Below are 18,941 nucleotides of genomic sequence, written 5' to 3' on the forward strand. Positions count from 1 at the left end.
TGGGAAATGCTCAGGGCATTTAAAACAGCTACAACCAATGTCTAATAAAACACAGAAAAGCCTTTAAGAGGATACTTAGAAATGTTAGAGTAAAGGGCTTTTTTAATAGCAACAATTTTTTAAAAATGAACTTCTATTTATTATGAACAGTCTTCTTTGTTCTTGCTATGCCAAAAGTAGTATATAATTAGCATTATGAGTAATTAGCTAGTTGGTGACCAGATGGTATGGATGAAGGACAGCACCTAAGGAGGAGGTGCCAATGGAAATGGCAGGTGTCTAACCAACAAGCCTAGGAATGCCAACACCACCAGTTACATCATTATGTGAATTCAGCCAACTGCACACACAATGTAGAGATAAAAAAGAAAGTAACAGACTGCCCACTGTACTCCAGAGAGCAGAGCTGGGGGAGGGGGGCCCTGCGCACAGCCATCACCTGCCACCCACTCAGCCGCTGCAGCTCAATGCCTACCTGTAGCAAACACTCTCTGTGCAGGGGTTGTGAGCCCGGACAATGACAAAAACATGCTGAAAGTGAGATCGGATGTTTTTCGGGCTAAATGGTTGTGCTCCAGGCTCTTGGAAAACTATTGTCACAATGTCATTTCCAATGTGCCGCTTCCTCAGGAGCTACAAGAAAACAAGCAAGCACCAACATGAATGCCAACACTTGGAGACACCCTCCACCATTCCGTATATTAAGGCATCTACTCCACATCGGAATGTACCAGTGCAGGCCTTTTTAAGCCCGTCTTAGCATCTTCTCCAAGGAGGAACATGGAAATGAATGTTCTAAAATTTGTATAAAGGATACAGCCGTTCAAAAAGAACTAACTAATATCTGGCATGTCCAAATCCTCAGTTTCTATAGCAACAGCCGTGTTCCTTTTTCAGATAAGAAACTTGCCGCTGGGGAAGAATTTTAGAGATGAGGAATGGCTGAAGTAATTACAACATAATCACGTCATTGTTTCCTTTACAGAAAATGTGACGAAGTGGTTTCCTGGTAGATAGTTTGTGCCCCAAAAGTTGGGAACATAGAAATTAGTGCTATCCCATAAGTAGTCACAATTAAAAGGCAGGTTAGGTTTCAGGTTTGAACAGCCTCCTTAACTACAGAGAGCTCCTTCAGACCATCTTTTGATTCATGCTATACATACTCTGCCATGGCTGTCAAATTCAGGAACCTCACACCAGTACAGTGCCTTCTGAGGGGGCTTCCAAGAGGGTGTGACTATCATATGTGAGCTTTGTGCTCCTCCCTTGCTTTATGGAAGCTCTTCAACGAGCAAAACAATTAAACACAGCATCGACCAACTATGCTACACATAAACTTATTTTCATATAATGCCAACTCTCTTAATTCTGTAGTATAAAATCCATGTTCCTGCAAAGTCAGGAGTGACTGAACCAGTTGCAATAGGTATAGAAGGAGAGACTGTCCACTCCTGGCTTCTAAATTTCAGTCTGGCACCATTTATTTTGAAATACTTTCCCAAACTGTAACTGCCAATATTGTCCAAACAGTACTGTTAGTTTCCATTTTCCTCCTTGAAAATCTGTCACATTCTGGTTTCTTCATCTCTTTCTCACAGTCTGGCTAGGTGTTGCGCCTCTGATCTCTGCAGGACTGATGTATTTGTGCTTGGCATCACTGATTCAATTCCTTGCCATTTCTTGATGAAGAAAGAATATGGCTCTGGACCCGACTGACAGCTTCTCTGCCATTTCTCCCTGTTGTGTTCAATTCCCCTTGGACTCTGGATGAAACCAGTACGATCCTGTTTTAAGCACTGGCCTCTTGAGGAGATCCTCACCCACCTGTGCAGCTCCTCTGCAACCCTGCAGAGTCATCCAATCACTGTTATTGCAACTTCTCTTCAGACTGCATGAAATCCTCAATCCCCAGTGTGAAAAGCAAATGATTAATTCGCAAAGCTATCCAGCTGGCTGTTACCCTAGAATCTAAGTCTCTTCATTTGTTTGCGGCTCACTTGCTATTCCTTGCTTCCAGAGAGCACAAAGCTTCCTGCTGCTGTGACAGGTGCAACACTAAATTCCGGTCACAGATTTTATAAACCTGCCACTTAGGCTTCTGGGGGAAATGCAGTAAGTGGAAACACAGATGACATAGCATATCTTACCTGTTGCTTGTTGTTAGGTGTATACGGCAGCATGGTGGAGACATGGAACATAATTTCATAGTCTTTGTAGGTTGTGTACAGAGAGTGGGTTCCAGTGGAGTCAGCTACAATTTAAGAAAAATTACACACAACTGATGAGAAGACTACAAGAGCAGGAAAAAGAATCCACTTAAGAGGACAACCTTGAAAAATGATATAGAAGGTAAAGAGCCTAGCTAAGGCCAATGACAGGTGGTTTTACTCATTTTAAAATACCCAATTCTGATAAAAAAAAAATACCCAATTCTCTCTTGCAGTCCTATGAAGTCTATAGATTGGATATTCTCTCGGGATTAATGTTCTCTTAGGATACTTGTGAATGCATAAATTAAACTATTTGCAAACAAACAAACTGAGGTTGGGGACATAGCTCAGTGGATAAGGGGCTTGACCCCCAATGAAAGGATCCGCAGTGGTGGCCTGCTGTAATTCTAGCACTCAGAATGAGGAGACCAGGAATCACCAGAGCAATAGAGTAGCAAGCTCTGGGGTCAATAAAAGACCCAGACTCAATATAAAAAGTGGAGAATGAGCAAGGAGGACACCTAATGTCATCCTCTGGCCTCACACTCACATACATTCGTGTTCAGGCACACCTGCATTCACCCATACATGTGCAAACTCACATGTATACGTGTGTGTGTGTGTGTGTGTGTGTGTGTGTGTGTGTGTGTGTGTGTGTGTGTATGTATGTATGTATATATGCATGCAAAAAATAAAAAGCTAACTATCAAATACTTGAAAATATGCTATTGCCAGGAATGGTGGTGCACCCCTGTAATCCTGTACTGAAGCAACTGAGACAGGAGCATCACACATTCATGACCAACCTGGGCTACACTGATACTGCAAAGTGGAGCGGTCATGAGCATAAGCAACATTACTGTGAAAAGATACAGTATCAAGTGTCTGTTTTCTGTTGGTAATAAAACCAGGTGACTTGTTGTTTATAACTGAGGGAAATGCTAAATTCCATCTAGGGCCAGTAAAAACAAACAGAAAACTTTCCATTCACCTTCACAGATATTAAGAATCAATTTCTTAATATTTCCAAATCAATCAAGAGTAGTATGGGACTCACACTGGGGAGCAAGGTTGCAGGAGTACCCTCAAATTTTAAAGATTTGAAAACATGCTGTACTCTCATTTCCCCTAAGGAAAAACCACCTCTAACGCCTAAACACAAATGACTTTCCAACCATTGTACCTACAAACACCTATAATCAGAGAAAAATACAGCCAGTTGAAAGGACTACTGTATTTATGGGAACCTAAGAGAACCTAAGAGAACCTAAGAGCATCACTCTGGGTAAACTGAAGCCACCAACCATAATTTTGAGGACTAAAAGACTTGACTGCACTTTAGTGAATGGTACCTATTGTGTTTTAGCGAATGACATAACAAGACAATGTCACTGGCATGCATAAGAGGCAGCAGCTCTCAAAATCAGCATGCAAGCATTAGTGGGACAGCCCCTTTAAAAGCAAAATCCCAGGCCACACCCAACGACACTGTGCAGCAGGTCTGAGGTCTCAAAAAAGGAGTCTAGGTAACTCTGAGTTAGTAACTCTAGGTAACTAGGAGTTCCCACGGCTCGGAGGTACTTCTCCAAGCAGACCAAGATGACACTGGCAGACAGATTTAGAAACATGATCTAGAGCCCTGAGCTTTAGGCTGGAGCTTACTGGAGGATCTTCATCTTGAAGCTCATGAAAAATGCAAAGAAATAAGCTAAATATAAAACAAAGCAAGGATGACTTTTCAAAATTGCAAAATACATTGCATGTAAGTAGTCAAGAAAACAAAAGTCTCATAAATGTTAATGACCACCATCACCACAAAAGACCATTACTACAATGAAGTGTCCTTCTCAACTGTTCAAAGGCTGGTCGGAAGTATGAAGAACTTACCATAGTTAGAACCTGCTAGAAATAGCCGCAGATCAGCCTGCTATATTTATCTTGCAAGACTCGGAGGTGAATGTGGCAGCTCTGATGTGCTTCAACCTGACTTTAAGCAAAACCAATGAACGAGAAAAAAAATACTGCCACTGACATTTACTAACTGCATTGGCCTTATAGCCATGACTACCAGAGAGGAAAAGTTCTATGGATAACAATTTGCTTTTCTACTTTTAGCCCTTTCTTTCTCTGAACACTTCATTTGCTGTGATGGGTGCTGTCTGACAAGTCCTTTTCTTGAGATATTTGGAAATCCCCCAGTTTTGCTAATATTTTTGACAGTTTTGGAAATGGTTTCATGAAGCTAAAGATGAGACTAAGGTCAAAACAATGAGAACTTCCTTTACCAGGAGAAAGCAACTCCCCAGTCCTGAGATTACTGTGAACACAATGCAAGTGCAAACACTGCCAGGAGAACAGAAAAGAATGTTTGCAGACCTTCCAAGACTACAATACTCAATGTTCTTGCTATGCTTCTAGTGACTTAGAAACCATCCAAGTCTTAAGAGGATGACAGTCTGGGAAACGGAAACAGAGTTGGGATTTTATTTTTTTTAATCAGATTGCAGAGAATACACAGTGAGCAATGATGAAGTGAAAATGTGCTTGCAGAGGAAGGCATGAAAGCCAATGCCTCTCCATAGCACAGTTGGATGGGCTCAATCCTTAAGGAGTAAATCCATCGGACAGTCAAATGACCCACCTCCAACTCATACCATCTGTGAGCTGCACAGTCATGAACATCGCCATTCTCAACATTACCAGGCAGTAGTGGCGTACGCCTTTAATCTCAGATCTCAGGAGGCAGAGGCAGGTGGAGCTCTGTGAGTTTGAGGCCAGCCTGGTCTACAAGAGCTAGTTCCAGGAGAGCTAGGGTACACAAAGTAACCCTGTCTCGAAAAACCAACAAAAAAGGGAGGGAGGGAGGGAGGCAGGGAGGGAGGCAGGGAGGGAAGGACAGAAGGAAGGAAGGAAGGAAGGAAGGAAGGAAGGAAGGAAGGAAGGAAGGAAGGAAGGAAGGAAGGGGGGAGAGACTCCTTTAGCGGGTATAGTAGGGTACATCTATAATCCCAGAACTCTCAGACTGAGAAAGGAGGATCTCACATTAGAGGACAGTCTGGGCTACATGGAGAGATCGTGTCTCAAAATCTCAAATAAAACTTTTATTTTTCAAAGCAGATGATACTAAGATAGGGAATAACCAAGGGATGCCAAGGACAGAACGTCCACTGTACAAGGCCGTAACAAAGCAGTAACACACTGCCACACTTTGGGAAGGTGGGGAAGACTTCGGTCAGCGGCTGCATTTCCACCTGAAGGTGTGCCAAGTCTGCAGAAGCAGTTTCCAGGTGCAATCAATGCCATGATCTCCTGACTGCTGATGTAAGTCAGGCTTTGTAGTAGTCAGAGGCTTGATCAATAATGGGTGTGTGAATTTGAATGAGGAAAAAGTAATACAACCTTTTCTTGAACACTAATGGCAAATCAAGACAAAGTAGATGGCAAGGACATAAGCCTACTTGATTTTTGGAAATGTGTTTCCAAATGGGTGTGGAGGCTGGAGGTGTAGCTGAGTGACAGAGTGCTTGTCTGTCATGTGAAGCTCTGGGTTTGATCCCCAGTATCCCAATATGTAAATAAAATGAATAGCCATTGTGGCAGTTTGCAAGAGAATGGCCCCCATGGACTCATAAGGTTGAATGCTTGCTCCTGTTTGGGAAGGATAAGGATGTGCTGGGCTGGCTATGATTCTTACCTAGTTTGGAATACCACAATAGTTAAGTAGCTGTTGGTTTAAAATCTCTATGCTAGAGTCCGACTTCACATGCATGTAACCTTCCCTCAGAATCTGGAGATGCTCAAGTCACTGTTCAGATACACACCGGAAATCAGGTATGCTCTAGGGAACAATGGTGCATTTCTGAGACAGGGCGAGATTTGGACCCTGGGGTGTATTTCATTCATCAATAAAGTAGTCATTTCTCTGTTGTCTGGTATTTTCATTGTTGTGAGGGTTAGGTGAAATAAAATATGGGAAAGTGCTAGTCCATAAGATCTTCAGTAAATGCCCTGGTTAGAATTTAAATTTAGGTCTAGCAAAATGACTCAGCAGCTAAAAATACTTTTACACATATACCTGACAACCCAAGTTCAATCCTTAAAACCCATATAAAAAAGCAAGATGCAAGAGCAGGCATCTGTAATGCCAGCACTCCCAGGGAAAGTGAGAGGTGGAGACAGGAGACCCACCAGGGTACACAGCACAGCAGGACCAAGAGGAAGGAGAGAAATGACTTCCCAAAACTGACATAGGTACTGTCACTTATGCATTGTGTCTACTGTCTGTCTGTCTCTCACACACGCCCCATACACACATAGTAATACTAAATTTAATATTAATATTGAGTTAAGATGTAAGAGTTTTCTCTTTGTGTATTTTTCACTCTGTGTCTAGAACCCTGACTGGCTCTCTGTGTGCCTTTTCTCTTTCCCCATTAAAGCTAATTCCTAATAAAGAAGAAGGTTTTTTTTTTCTTTTTCTAAAGATTATTTTTATTATGGCTGTTTTGCCTGCATGTGTGTAAGCACACCTTGTATGCACCTGGTGCCCATGAAATGCAAGAGGCCACTGGATCCCCTGGAACTGGAGTTTCCAACAGTTGTGTGCTGCCATGTGGGTCCTGGGAACTGAACCTGAATCTTCAGGAAGATCAGCATATCTGCTTAGCCCTGAGCCATCTCTCCAGCCCCCATGGTTCTACTTTCTGTACGCCTGAGTAAGTCTAGTCTAAAGCCATCTCAGCTGTCCTTTAGACAGAGGAAATGCTGACGGTGGCACAGACAGTGCAGAGAATTAGTGAGAGTGGGGATCTGAGAGATGCCTCACAAAGGGCTTCGGAGTCCCCTGTGTGCTGACGTGACAACCAAGCTTCATTTAGGAAATAACTTCCCAAATAATAGTCCATGAGAACAGCTTAAAATGAGGATGGTTTCCAGCTCTCAAGTAAGCAGTGTGGTAGGAAGTCTTTCTCTTTAGTGTGTGTGCAATTACCCAGAGGCTTTGCCAACCAAATCAGAGAACAAACAGGAGGCCAAAAGATTCACTGTGGAACACTTCTTCAGAGGGCTGTTCCAGTCAACAGCACACCCATCTGAAGTCCATTTGTTTGCTGCAAGTCTTTAACTCTGAGATGAGAAAAATGGACTTTGTACAGGTGCGTATGAAAGAGGAGAAATGGTTCAACTGTTTACCCAGGCTTTCCTTTCCTGACTCTCTTGGTTCAGAGCAAAATAAAATCTCAAACCAGTCAGCACACGATAGTAGAACTGTCTCACTAGACAATGTGGGTGTGTGGAGTTCTAGTACATCAGGGAGGCAAGGACAGAGACTGAAGGCCAAGCCCTGGGTCATGGTTCTCTGAACACTTTATTAACCAACCATACCACCTGATCTGGAACATTTTCCTAATGCTTATTAGCTGTCCAGCCATGGCATGTGAATTTGTTGTTGTTGTTGTTGTTGTTTTTCAAGACAGGGTTTCTCTGTGTAGCTTTGGAGCTTATCCTGGCACTCACTCTAGAAACCAGGCTGGCCTCAAACTCAGAGATCTGCCTGCCTCTGCCTCCCGAGTGCTGGGATTAAAGGCGTGCACCACCACTGCCCGGCCATGGCATGTGAATGTATCCAAAGCCAGTTTAGCTAGCAGTCTGCGGGGCTTAACTAAGATGGCATGCATTCACAGACACACACAAAGACAGACATACAGAATGAATGAATGAGTATGAGGATAAATCTGGAGCTTCTGCCTCAGCCATAATTCTCATATAAATTAGAAAATTTGATTTAACATCTGAACCAACTGGTTCCAAACATTCTACAAAAGACAGCATCAGATGGTTAGTGGTTCCCAGGGCTGGGAGGTGGCAACAAGGAATGGATACACTCTATAGTGTCCCCAGTTCTCTACCCAGCTGGTCTGTTGGGACAGCAACACAGGATTGGTCTCTGAAGGGAAGCTGTTATAAAGTGGAGTTCAATAGTCTGAGGAGACTGACACTTGCAGAGTACCCTAGTGGAGGAAACCTCAGAGCCAGCTAGGCTGAGCACCTGAACAAGGTACTCTTGAATGCTAGACTGAAAAACACGATGCATGTACACAGGCAAGTAAGCCTGAAAGCCAAACAAAGAATGTTCAACAGGATGGGAGTCAAGTCACGACACACCACACCTCAGGAAGACCATAGGCTACTACAAGTAACAGCAGCCAAGATTAGTCAAGACGCAGGAAAACCAAGTGGGTCTTTTGGGGAGTTCATTGATGCCCACACAAAACCCAACACTTCAAAGACAACAAAATCTACACATGACAGTCACAAAATGTGATACCTCACACATAATCATCCAGGTGAAGTAGTAAGGTGTAACTCAAACCAGGAAAACCTAACAACAGGAGGAAACCCAGTAAGACAGAAAGAGAAGACTTTAACTGCCATTAAAGGACAAGGATTTAAAGGACAAGATGAACTTAATGAGGCTTGAAGACTGGAAGATACAAAAGAATTACCAAATGCAACTTCCAGTCCTAGTAATTACCATATTTTATCAAAGTGTTACTGGATCAAATTAATGTGAACCAAGGCACCATAAAGAAAAGGAGGGAGAGCAGTGAAGATGTGCTGATAGCAGTGATCAGAACTGAAGCACACTGAGAAAGGCGCTGACAAACAACACCAGAGCCTCATCAGCTGTGGGTACTCTAGCGACATATACAATCTATGTGTGACTGGAAACCGAGAGGCTAACCACACATATAAACAACACAAAACATTTGAATTTGGTAAAAGCCACAGGTCCATAGATCTGCCTGCGCTCTACTCAGGAAAGTCTTTATGTACTTTTGGGACAGGATCTTACACACCAGACTGGCCTCAAACTCCTTGTGTAGCCAAGGACGACACTGAATTTCTGGTCTTCCTGCCTCTACCTCCTGAGTTCCAGGATTACAGACACGTGCCACCATGGCATTTTTTTTTTTCCTTCTAAGAATTATATTGAAAGAATTTCTTGACATAGTAGAAAAAGATGGCTGACAGTGTATACGTGCACAGGGCTGCATCCTGTCTCCAGCTGGTAAGGAGCTGCTCCAGGGTACAGAGCCAACTGCTGTCTCTTTATGGCTTATAACTATTTAATATGGACTCTAGTTTTTGCTCCGATGACCTGTGTTACAAAAGCTTCACACTGTCTTCTTTAGGGTTTCTGAATGAAACACTTTCTGGCCCTCATTCACATTAGGAAACATGGTGCTCTCCTATGGTTTGGCTGTGGTGTGAACATAGCCACTCCCCAATATAGTAGCAGTGAGAGGTTGTAGAGCCTTGTCAAAGTGGACCAACAGGGTAGTAGGTCATTGTAAGAAAGTATTCAGGAGTGGGCTGCTATGACAGGATGGGGTCAACCCCTCCCACCTGCCTGCTCTCCTGCTTTAGTGTGACCTCATCTGACTGTGTGTATGTGATCTCTCGTCCACCTGTGCCCTCAGCATGTGAGGCTTCCATAGGAACACAGCAAACACCAGCACCATGGTCTCACACCTCCAGAGCCAAGCCCACCCACTTTCTTTACAAATTACCTAGCCTTGGGTATTTTGTCACAGCAAGGAAAAGCAGACGAAGGCACACTCTGTAAAAGCTGAGAAGTGCACCCTTTCTGGACCCTCCTCAGTGAGAAAGAGCATTTTTGTGGAATGTACTGCATAAACTGCACTCAGAGGCAGTTTGCCAAGCCAGGCCCACCTTCCTCTAGTTAGGATTTGGAGTCAAACACATACCAAGTGCTTACTTTAGTGGGTTGACTGCTTTATTAGCCACCACCGTGCATCCCTGTCACTTCAGGGATGCCTTTATCACATCATTCCACCTCATGAGGTGGTGTCAAGAAACAGGTAGATCAATAAACAGCACACAATCTTAGGGGCTCAAATCTGACCACTCATTTACAGAGGCAGAGCACTTGTTTCAACAGTTCTCTATGGTGATGATCTGTAGAGCTGGACAAACTGAGACGCATGAACTCTGGGAGGGGGTTACAAGAATACCTGGACAAAAAGAGCTGAAGGTACCTAATGACTTGAGATCTTACACAGCTATAAGCAGGACCGAACATTAACATAATATTTAAGAGGCCAGGCTATTTATGGCTTTTCATAGTCTCTTGCACGTCGTTTCCAAGCTGGCAACAGTAAAACTATGGCAACAGGAAATCCTCCCTGCCGTGGAGTTTATGAATGCTTTTCTGTTTTCATGAGTCAATGCCTTATTTAATTTCCTGTACAGAAAACTGGAGAGATTACTGTACACTGCAAAACAGACGCACTAATCCAAGACCCTCCCAAAGAAAAACAGGCTACAGGTGTCTAAGGATAGTTTCTGAGATAACTTCAATCTGTCTCTACACAGAGGTGCAGCAGAAGTCAACACACTACCACCCAAACCAGCATCTGAGAGCTTACCTATCCTCCTGTGGGCTTTGGAGGATGGGGGTATACAACCCTGCAGGTTTCTGCACTGTAGTTAAACAAAATGCCTCATGAGTGGGCCTTTAATCCACACAGAACCATACTGACAAGCTATTTTCTAGGGATTCCCATAACAAGCGAGCAGAAGAGACACTATTTGAAGGAGGAAGAAGACCAGTAAGAGCAAGGAAGAAGAGACAGGAAGTGGTGGTAAATACAAGCAAAGTACAATGGGCTACAGCACAAAAAATAGCATAGCAACACCTAAAGTCTTGAGATAAACTGAGGCTGGAGAGATGCTCACTGATAAAGTTCTTGTCACGCAAGCATGAGGGCCTGAGTTTAAATCCTCAGAATATGTATTTAAAAAGCTCAATGTGGTGGCTCAAGCTTGTGATCGAGGAGATGGAGACAGCCAATCCCTGGGGCTCATTGCCCAGCCAGTCCAGTTCATGTGGGGAACTTCAGGTCAGTGAGAGATCCTGTCTCAAAACACAGGGTGGATGCCTGCTGACGAACATCATCCGTGACTGACCAATGGCATCTACATGCACACACATGCACACACACGCATCTCCCCTTAAAATAACTGCAGGCAACAGAAATAAAGAACTCCTAGACATTCAAAGAATACAGACGAGGGCAGCAAGACGGCCCAGAGGGTAGAAGCTGCTTGCCGTGAAAGCCTGGTGACCCTGAGTTTGAACCCACATAAAGGTAGAAGGAAGCTGGGTGTAGTGATACCAGCACTGAGAAGGCAGAAATGTCTTTGTGAGTTCCAGGTCAGCCAAAGATTCATAATGAGATGTTGACTAAAAAAAGACAAAGAGGGGAGAGTGAAGAGGGAGGAAGGGAAGGAAAGGGAAAGGAAAGGAAGGGAAGGAGGGAGGGAGGGAGAGAGAGAGAGAGAGAGAGAGAGAGAGAGAGAGAGAGAGAGAGAGAGAGAGAGAGAGAGAATGAGAACAAACAGATTCCGCCAAGTTTGTCCTCTGACCTCCACAGGCAATTATGGTGCACACACACATACATAGATGCACACATATACCATGTCCAAACACATGTACACACACTAATATTAATAAATGTAAAGAAGAAAGGTATATAAAGGTTAGCTATGTCGAAGAGTATAAGAATTATATCACAAACCAATAAAGTAAAGATGTCCACATCTTATAATCGGATTGGGTTTCTCGGTCTTTAAATCCCCCTAACATTCAGCTATGTGTGGTGAAATCTCTGCAGTTTCACTCTGGTGCAACTGGGCACCATCTGTGTCTGGGCCCTGACCCACCCACAGCTCTGATGACAGCAATGCATTCGGGTCCCACTGTAGCCATTTGGATTACAGTCTGACAGTTGTAGTGCTACAACTAACTCCCAGCCTGTGTTCCCTCCTTCACTAGTAGATTTCTGCCATCAGTGGCAGAGCGGTTTCATAGATGATTTAATGGATGCCCAAGCACAGCAGGAAGGTGTGAGTATTTCTTACTTTTGGTGTCAAGCTGTGCTCGGTACTTCTCAAATCCTTTGAGCCGAACTCGTTCTCCCAGAAGCTGAAGGAACTCCTCAAAGGCTGGGCCTGCAGACTCGTTGTTGTACATCTCCTCCTCGGTGCTCTGGCCTGCCTTGCAGTACATGATGCCCACTTTCTGCTGATAGTTCAGCTGTGGAGACAGGAGACACCGTGACACAGCGACCCTCCGTGCCCAGCAAACAGCCAGCACCCTTCTCAGGAAGCCCTTTGAATTATTCTGTCCCAGATCCAAAAACTACAGTGGAACAAACCTCTAATCCTCCTGAGCTACAAGAAAAGGACAAAGACGTGAATTGGAATTGCAGCATGCCATGACAGATGGCGTCAGAGCAGCTAGTCGGAGCCTCAGAAAACTTTTCATGATTTACCAATTACAAAGATTGATGAACAACCTGATCCAAACTGCCAATTAATCCTCCATGGTCTTTCCCTTTACAAACCTAAGGCCTTTACATATTTAAAAGCAGAGGTCTATTTATCAAAACATACTATAAAATAAGTTGTTTTGAACTAAAAGGTCATTAATAATCTTGGCATTTAAGAATCTGAGCAGACTTGCACCCCTTCATCTGAAGTGACCCTAACAGAGAGCTTGGGTGTAGTCCAGTGTCATCAGCACACAGCTAGAGAAACTCCTTTTCCAAACTGCTCAAAGGCAAGAGGGTTCTGGAGGATCAGTTTCAGGCAAATATTCCCTTTCAGTGTACTTAAAGCAAAGCAGTCCCAAGATTTAAATACAAAATAACAGTAATGAAGACACCTTTTTGTCACTGAAAATCTTTGTCATCCTACAAACAACTTTCAAAATGATACTGAACTCTCAATATGAAGCAAAATGTAGATACTGAGATCTAGTGTGGCCAATGCTGAGTTCTGAACCTTCTCCCAAAAGGGTGTGCAGCTACCAAGCTGAGAATTTAATCTAAGAAAATACTGGGGGGGGGGAGGGGTTGAGGCTGTCACTTGGAGCTGTGTTTGCCTAGCATTCACTGGATTCCAACCTAGTATGGCATAAAAGCTGCTCCACATTCCTGAGGTCAAATAGCCCTCCTACTTCAGCCTCCTGAGCAGCTATGACTATAGGTGCAGCTCCCACACCTGGTAAGGTAAAGTTTTAGTAACCAGCATGTATTGAATAACTACTGTCTGCCTAATACCACATACAATATCGACCACAAATTTATCATCTGCTCCCCAAAACAGCTTGACTTTGATCTTACTCATTTGATAGACATTTATTTTGAGGCAGGGTCTCTGTGTATAGCCCTGGGTGGCCTGGAAATCCCCACATAAACCAGGCTGGCCTCTATCTTGCAAGAGACCAGTCGTCTACTTCCCAAGTGCTGGTGTTAAAGGGGTGTGGCACTAAACCTGCCTTACAGTCTTGTTTTAACCTGTATTTGTCAGTCAATGCATGGGTCCAAAGTCATTTATTTGTAATTCTCAAGTTGAAAAATAAATCAATTTAAGCAAACATACTTGGCAGCAAAAACTGATAAAGGATGGAATCCTAACTTTTAATTTATTCTTCTTGACATGAATATTCATCTATCCCTGCATAAATATTCATGTACTTGACTGTGGGGTGCTATCCCATATCACACTAGGAATATGAGCATGTTGTACATGTATTTTATTATCCTTCTACAATTTGAAAATTTCTGAGTTCTGACAACATATTCAGGCCCTGCCATTTGAGGCCTTGGGTCTACACCAATGTTCTAAGTCATGTGGTTCAGAAAGAAGTCCTTTGCTTGCTTTTCCTTTCACCCTGCTTAGGTGACAAGAGGTCAACAGCTCTAGACAGGGGCTCAACTTCACAGGACCTACTCTGCTTACCTGTCCCTACACCTATGGGGACAAAGTAAAGCCACAGGCCTGAATCTTGCAGATAGGTAAACCAAGACTAGACTGTGGGGAATAGCATGTAAAATGGCAGTACCCTTACTTCCCTTACCTGGTAACAGGCATACACTTGGCTGGTTGGTTTGTATACCACACTTATAGGGGGAAAAAGCAAACAAAATACTGAAGTAAAATCACTGACATTTCAGCCCAGCTCATCTCAGCCGGCTACTCCAACTGTCAGAATGTGGCTAAAGGGAGAGGTTTCATCCTGGCTTTAGAACTGAGCCGAGTGCCCCAGGTCTCAGAGAATAAGTAGAGAATGGCAGGCTCCTCTCTGCCCATTACAAAGGCAGTCCTTAGTACAGCTAGCTCCCAGGACAGGGCTTGAGTGGCAGCATCTGCTCCCTGCAGGAAGGACCATCAGAGATAGTGATCCGCAGACAGGAGGGGCTTTGAGTTCCACCATCTGGCTGCACCGCCAAGATCATCCTGCACAGGCCACGAATACAAAAGTCACCCTGCTCAGTGGGAACCACTTTATCACTCTGGGTCTGTAGGTGATTTTAAAGAACTTCTTACAGGCCTACGGTTTCACTGCAAAATTCAACAGGATTCATTTATCATGTTAAAGAGAGTCCACTGTGGACTAAGATAAGTAAGGCGATCTGAAAGCGCCAGCCAGGCAGACTCCAGGGGAGGACACAATGTGCCCTTCTACTCGCTCACCGGATAGATACTATGGTCAGTGCCACCAGCAGACAACCGGCTGGTTTCTGGTTTCACTGGTTTGAAAGGAAGAGTGCTTTATAAGAGGATTAGGAAATCTGCTAGATTGTCACATTTTTTTCAGTTTAAAACTATGCCAGATGCCACCTGCTCTGTTTCCTAAACTGACAATATGACTATAAACTTGATTTCTGTTCCAATTAAATCAAATGTAGGTGGCACTCTCTGAACTCAAGACTCCTCAAATCCTTAGCTAATGACCATGTTTTCCTGCTGGTATTGGTGGCACTGTGCAGGAGTTGCACAAGTGTAACACAAACATGCCCAGTGAAGGGGCAAGTGCCAGTGACACCTGGGCCAGTGTCAGTGTCAACAGCTTGAGCATCAGGGGATTGCTAGCAGTGTTCCATGAAATGGATCTTCTATTTCTCTGAAAGGCTAAAAAAATCTGTGTGGGCTATGAATGGGAATATGTAATACTTACATTTAAAATGCAAAACAGTAACAATGAACTCAGAACTACCCTGGAAACAGTGTAAATTTTGTTGATAAGAATGTCTGGGCTTTTCAGTAATGGAATATTGTTCTTTGCCTAAGTCACATTGCTCCCCTGGAGCCCTCATCTAAGTGTCTGGTCACGCAGCAAATATCTTTGTTTTTGTTTTTTTCTTGTTTGTTAGTATTTTGAGAAAGAGCTACTATGTAGTGCTAGCCTGACACTCACTGTGTAGACCAGGCTGGCCTCGAACTCACAGAGATCTACCTGCCTCTGCCTCCTGAGTGCTGCAATTAAAGGTGTGTGTGTACCACCAGGCCTGGCATCGGGTGTTTATGTCTGTAAAAAAAAAAATTGATGGTCATCAGGCCAACAGAACAAAAGCTGAATCTCAGCAAAGTGAAGCCATTTTCAAGCCATATCAGAAGTGACAGGTACCAAACCAGCTCCTTCCACACAGAGTCAAGAAACAGATACAATGTGAGCATTCTTGAATTTTTGCTATAGGGATGCTCAATCATTAGTCTACTGAAAAATTCCAAGATCCCAAAGGATGGCCACATTATGCAAGGGTTTGTTTCCAGGCACTGTGGTGAAACTGTACAAACTGACTTAAAAATTCCTGCGTTTCTGGGACAAGGGCAAATCCAGCCAGGGTTCAGAATCAGCTAACCACAACTCAGTAAATCGGCTCTCTGGCACATCTTAGGAAGTCTGGTGTTTCACCCAGCTTCCCAGACGGAGCCACCGGAACACTAGGGTGGCCAGCCCCACGAGGACAACCCCGTTTTTTTTTTGTTTGTTTGTTTGTTTTTTTTAAATAAACCTTTAGAATTAAATGATTGATCTAGGTGCTTGTAAAGTGTGAAATATTAAAAGAGCTTTCACTATGTCACAGTTCTCAAAGCATGGGACTTGAGTTCTCAAGGGTCTCTAGACTGTTGCCCTCCTGTCGTCTTCCTGAGAGCCCACATCACATCAGCGGCGCCAAACCCTAACAGTACTCAAGGTATACAGCGCTCGTTGGGAGAGTTACAAGGTGAACCAGCTGCTTTATCCACCTAAGACTGTGGATGACAGACAGGTCCTCTCTCTGAGGAGGATAACCACTGTTAGACAGCAGCCTACTAGACTTCCAGTGGTGCTACTGTGGCTGGGCAGGCAGAACAGGAACCTTCCTGTCCTCTATGTAGATTCACAGAAATGCAGGTAAGCCTTTAAGGGACCACCTAAAGTACCCAGTGTCTGATGCCACCCTCTGGGAAACGGGATCCACAGAGATGTGAATCCAGCTCCCGACTTGTTCCTCCAGCAGTGCCCCCCCACCCAAGTACAAGGGGTCTATTCAAACATCTTCTCTTGTTGATTTTATTTTTTCAATTAATAAAATATTTTCAAAGTTCTATCTGTGCTTATCAGGACTCAAGGAATTTGGCTTCTTCCCATCCCAAACTGGGAGACGGAAAGAAAAGCCAAGACCTTCATCACTGTGCCATCCACAGACCCCAAGGTCCTCAGCCCATCTACCTCCTAAGCATTTGCTGGTTCTATTATATATTATGTCCAGGAATGTTGGCTGCAATGAGCAGAGAGAGTGGGATGCATTCTTCTGTAAGAACTTGTTTTTAAATGTTCTTCCATTAAGTTCCTGGTTAGTGTGTGTGGGCGTGTCTACAGAGGCTCTTCTGCCTGCTGTCTTCACTTTGGTTTGCTCTGCAGAAACAACTCTCTCAACTTCTTCTGAAAGATGAGTCTCTTTATTGTCTTCCAACAAGAACGGCAGAGACTGGGAAAAACATCAGCACTGGAAATTTTTAAAATGCTGGTTTGAAATTTTGTCCTCATTGGGAATACAAACAAAGATCCAGTGTGGGTGGGAAGAAGGGGGGAAGGGATGAAGGGAGAGAGGAGAAGAGAGGAAAAAACATGGACATTGGGTAGGGAAGGTTTTTTGACATATATTTTCAAAATTATGTACACTTGCACAGATATGTGCTAATCTATTTTTATCTTTGACATAATGCAAATAAAATATTCCACACACATAATCTAATCTTATTCTAAGATATATTGTGAAAAAAATCTCCAAAATAAAGATTCATCTGATAATAAATACATCTAACTTGACATTGAGATGAATTTCAATTACATAGGAAAAAGTCTTTATTAATGCATATTCCGTAAAACACTAAAATCAACTCCACAGATCATCAAATGAGAAACAAATTATTAATTCATCAGAGGTAGAGCAACACAATAGAGTATTAAGCAGCATATAAATGACTAGACCTTCACTAGGCATGGGAAGGGCCTATCAACATACTGAGTAAACAAGAAGTGTCCAAGGAAACGGAATTAAAACTCCATTGTATCTGGGTTAAGTAGTATCTGGACAAGAAAACACAAGTGTGTGCATTGGGACTCCATGAGCAGGGCAAAGGGCAATCAAAAGCAGAAGAATGGACACTCTCGGTAAGCATGGTCTCATCACCTAGATTTCTGCGCTGTCTGAAGACACCATGACGATTATATGAGAGAGAACGCCTAACTTTTCACTTTAAGGTTGAATTTCAAAAACAACCCATAATTTAAAACCAAGAAGGGTGAACTTTCTGCTTAGATAGCCAGCCAGCCTTCGGACTGTGAATGAGCCCTTACTGCCTATGGCTTAGTCTTGCTATTCTCAGTCACTACAAACTGCTATCTTGCCAGTGCTGGTTCCCCATCAGTGGCATTACCCACAGGATCCTCCCATCCTGTCATTCAATGGAGCCTCAGTCAGGCAAGCGTGGAGGGGCCACACAGAACAAAGGGCTGCACTGTCCTGGTGACTGGCGAGGGCACTTCCTTCCTGAGAATGCATGTCTAGTCGCCTGGAACCGTATGAACATCAACCATGCACTGAGGGCTCTAATAGAGAAGAGATTTAAATTCTAGGGATGTCACTGCTCTGCCCATGTGCCATTCACAGAAAATTGGTTTTAGATAAAATGATTCCCCTATGGGTCATTTTTTTCAGTATGGGCTGCCTGAATAAAGACGACAGTGGCCGGTCAAACTCACTTAGCCTCACAATAAAATAATGTACTGTGGCAGGGAACAGGCGGCCATTGGAGTTTCCATTCACACCCTATCAAAGGATCATTGCTATCCATTATGAAAGAACACTGCTCTTCTCCTGACAGCCATTCTTAGCATGTGCTGCAGGTGTACAGTAAAATGACTACACTTCCTCTCTAACTTCTACAACCTAAAAAGTAACTGTTTTCAAAATTGAGTAACAACATTTGAGTATTTTTAATGAATACCTTTTATTAGGCAAAATCCCTACTGGGTATATGTGACTTGACATTTCCTAATGAAAGCAGGACTACTGATGCCCTCTACCTCTACAAACTAGTGAGTATGCTTTGACATTTGTAAGCCAGCCCTATTCTAATTTCTTTGGGCTTAACGCGCTATGCCTCACACTGGATACTGAAGCTTCTATCAGTCAGTAAAAGCTTCATCGTTCCAGGCTCCTCCCCACTCAAGAGGAGGAGTAGAATGGGACATACAACACACGGGTTAGGATGTGGGCTAGGAAGTCATCTGTGTGCCTGGATGATTCATGTAAATCAGTTTACACAGTCCCTGCTCGGTCAAAGTTTTCTAGTTTTACTCCTCTCCTG

General features: G+C 43.5%; 1 protein-coding gene across 4 annotated transcripts in view; it reads right to left on the reverse strand.

The window, feature by feature from the left end:
- Sipa1l1 (signal induced proliferation associated 1 like 1) overlaps positions 1-18,941 on the reverse strand; it is a 291,536-nt gene that overhangs the window by 63,142 nt on the left and 209,453 nt on the right. For all 4 annotated transcript variants that reach the window (XM_027418435.2, XM_027418430.2, XM_027418433.2 and 1 more), the window contains 3 exons: positions 12,156-12,330; positions 2,148-2,251; positions 476-633 (listed from right to left, as the gene is read on the reverse strand). In XM_027418435.2, coding sequence (XP_027274236.1) covers positions 476-633; positions 2,148-2,251; positions 12,156-12,330 — 437 coding nt within the window. The remainder of the gene's footprint in view (positions 1-475; positions 634-2,147; positions 2,252-12,155; positions 12,331-18,941) is intronic.

This window comes from Cricetulus griseus, chromosome 5 (genome assembly GCF_003668045.3).
Source record: "Cricetulus griseus strain 17A/GY chromosome 5, alternate assembly CriGri-PICRH-1.0, whole genome shotgun sequence".
Taxonomy (NCBI): domain Eukaryota; kingdom Metazoa; phylum Chordata; class Mammalia; order Rodentia; family Cricetidae; genus Cricetulus; species Cricetulus griseus.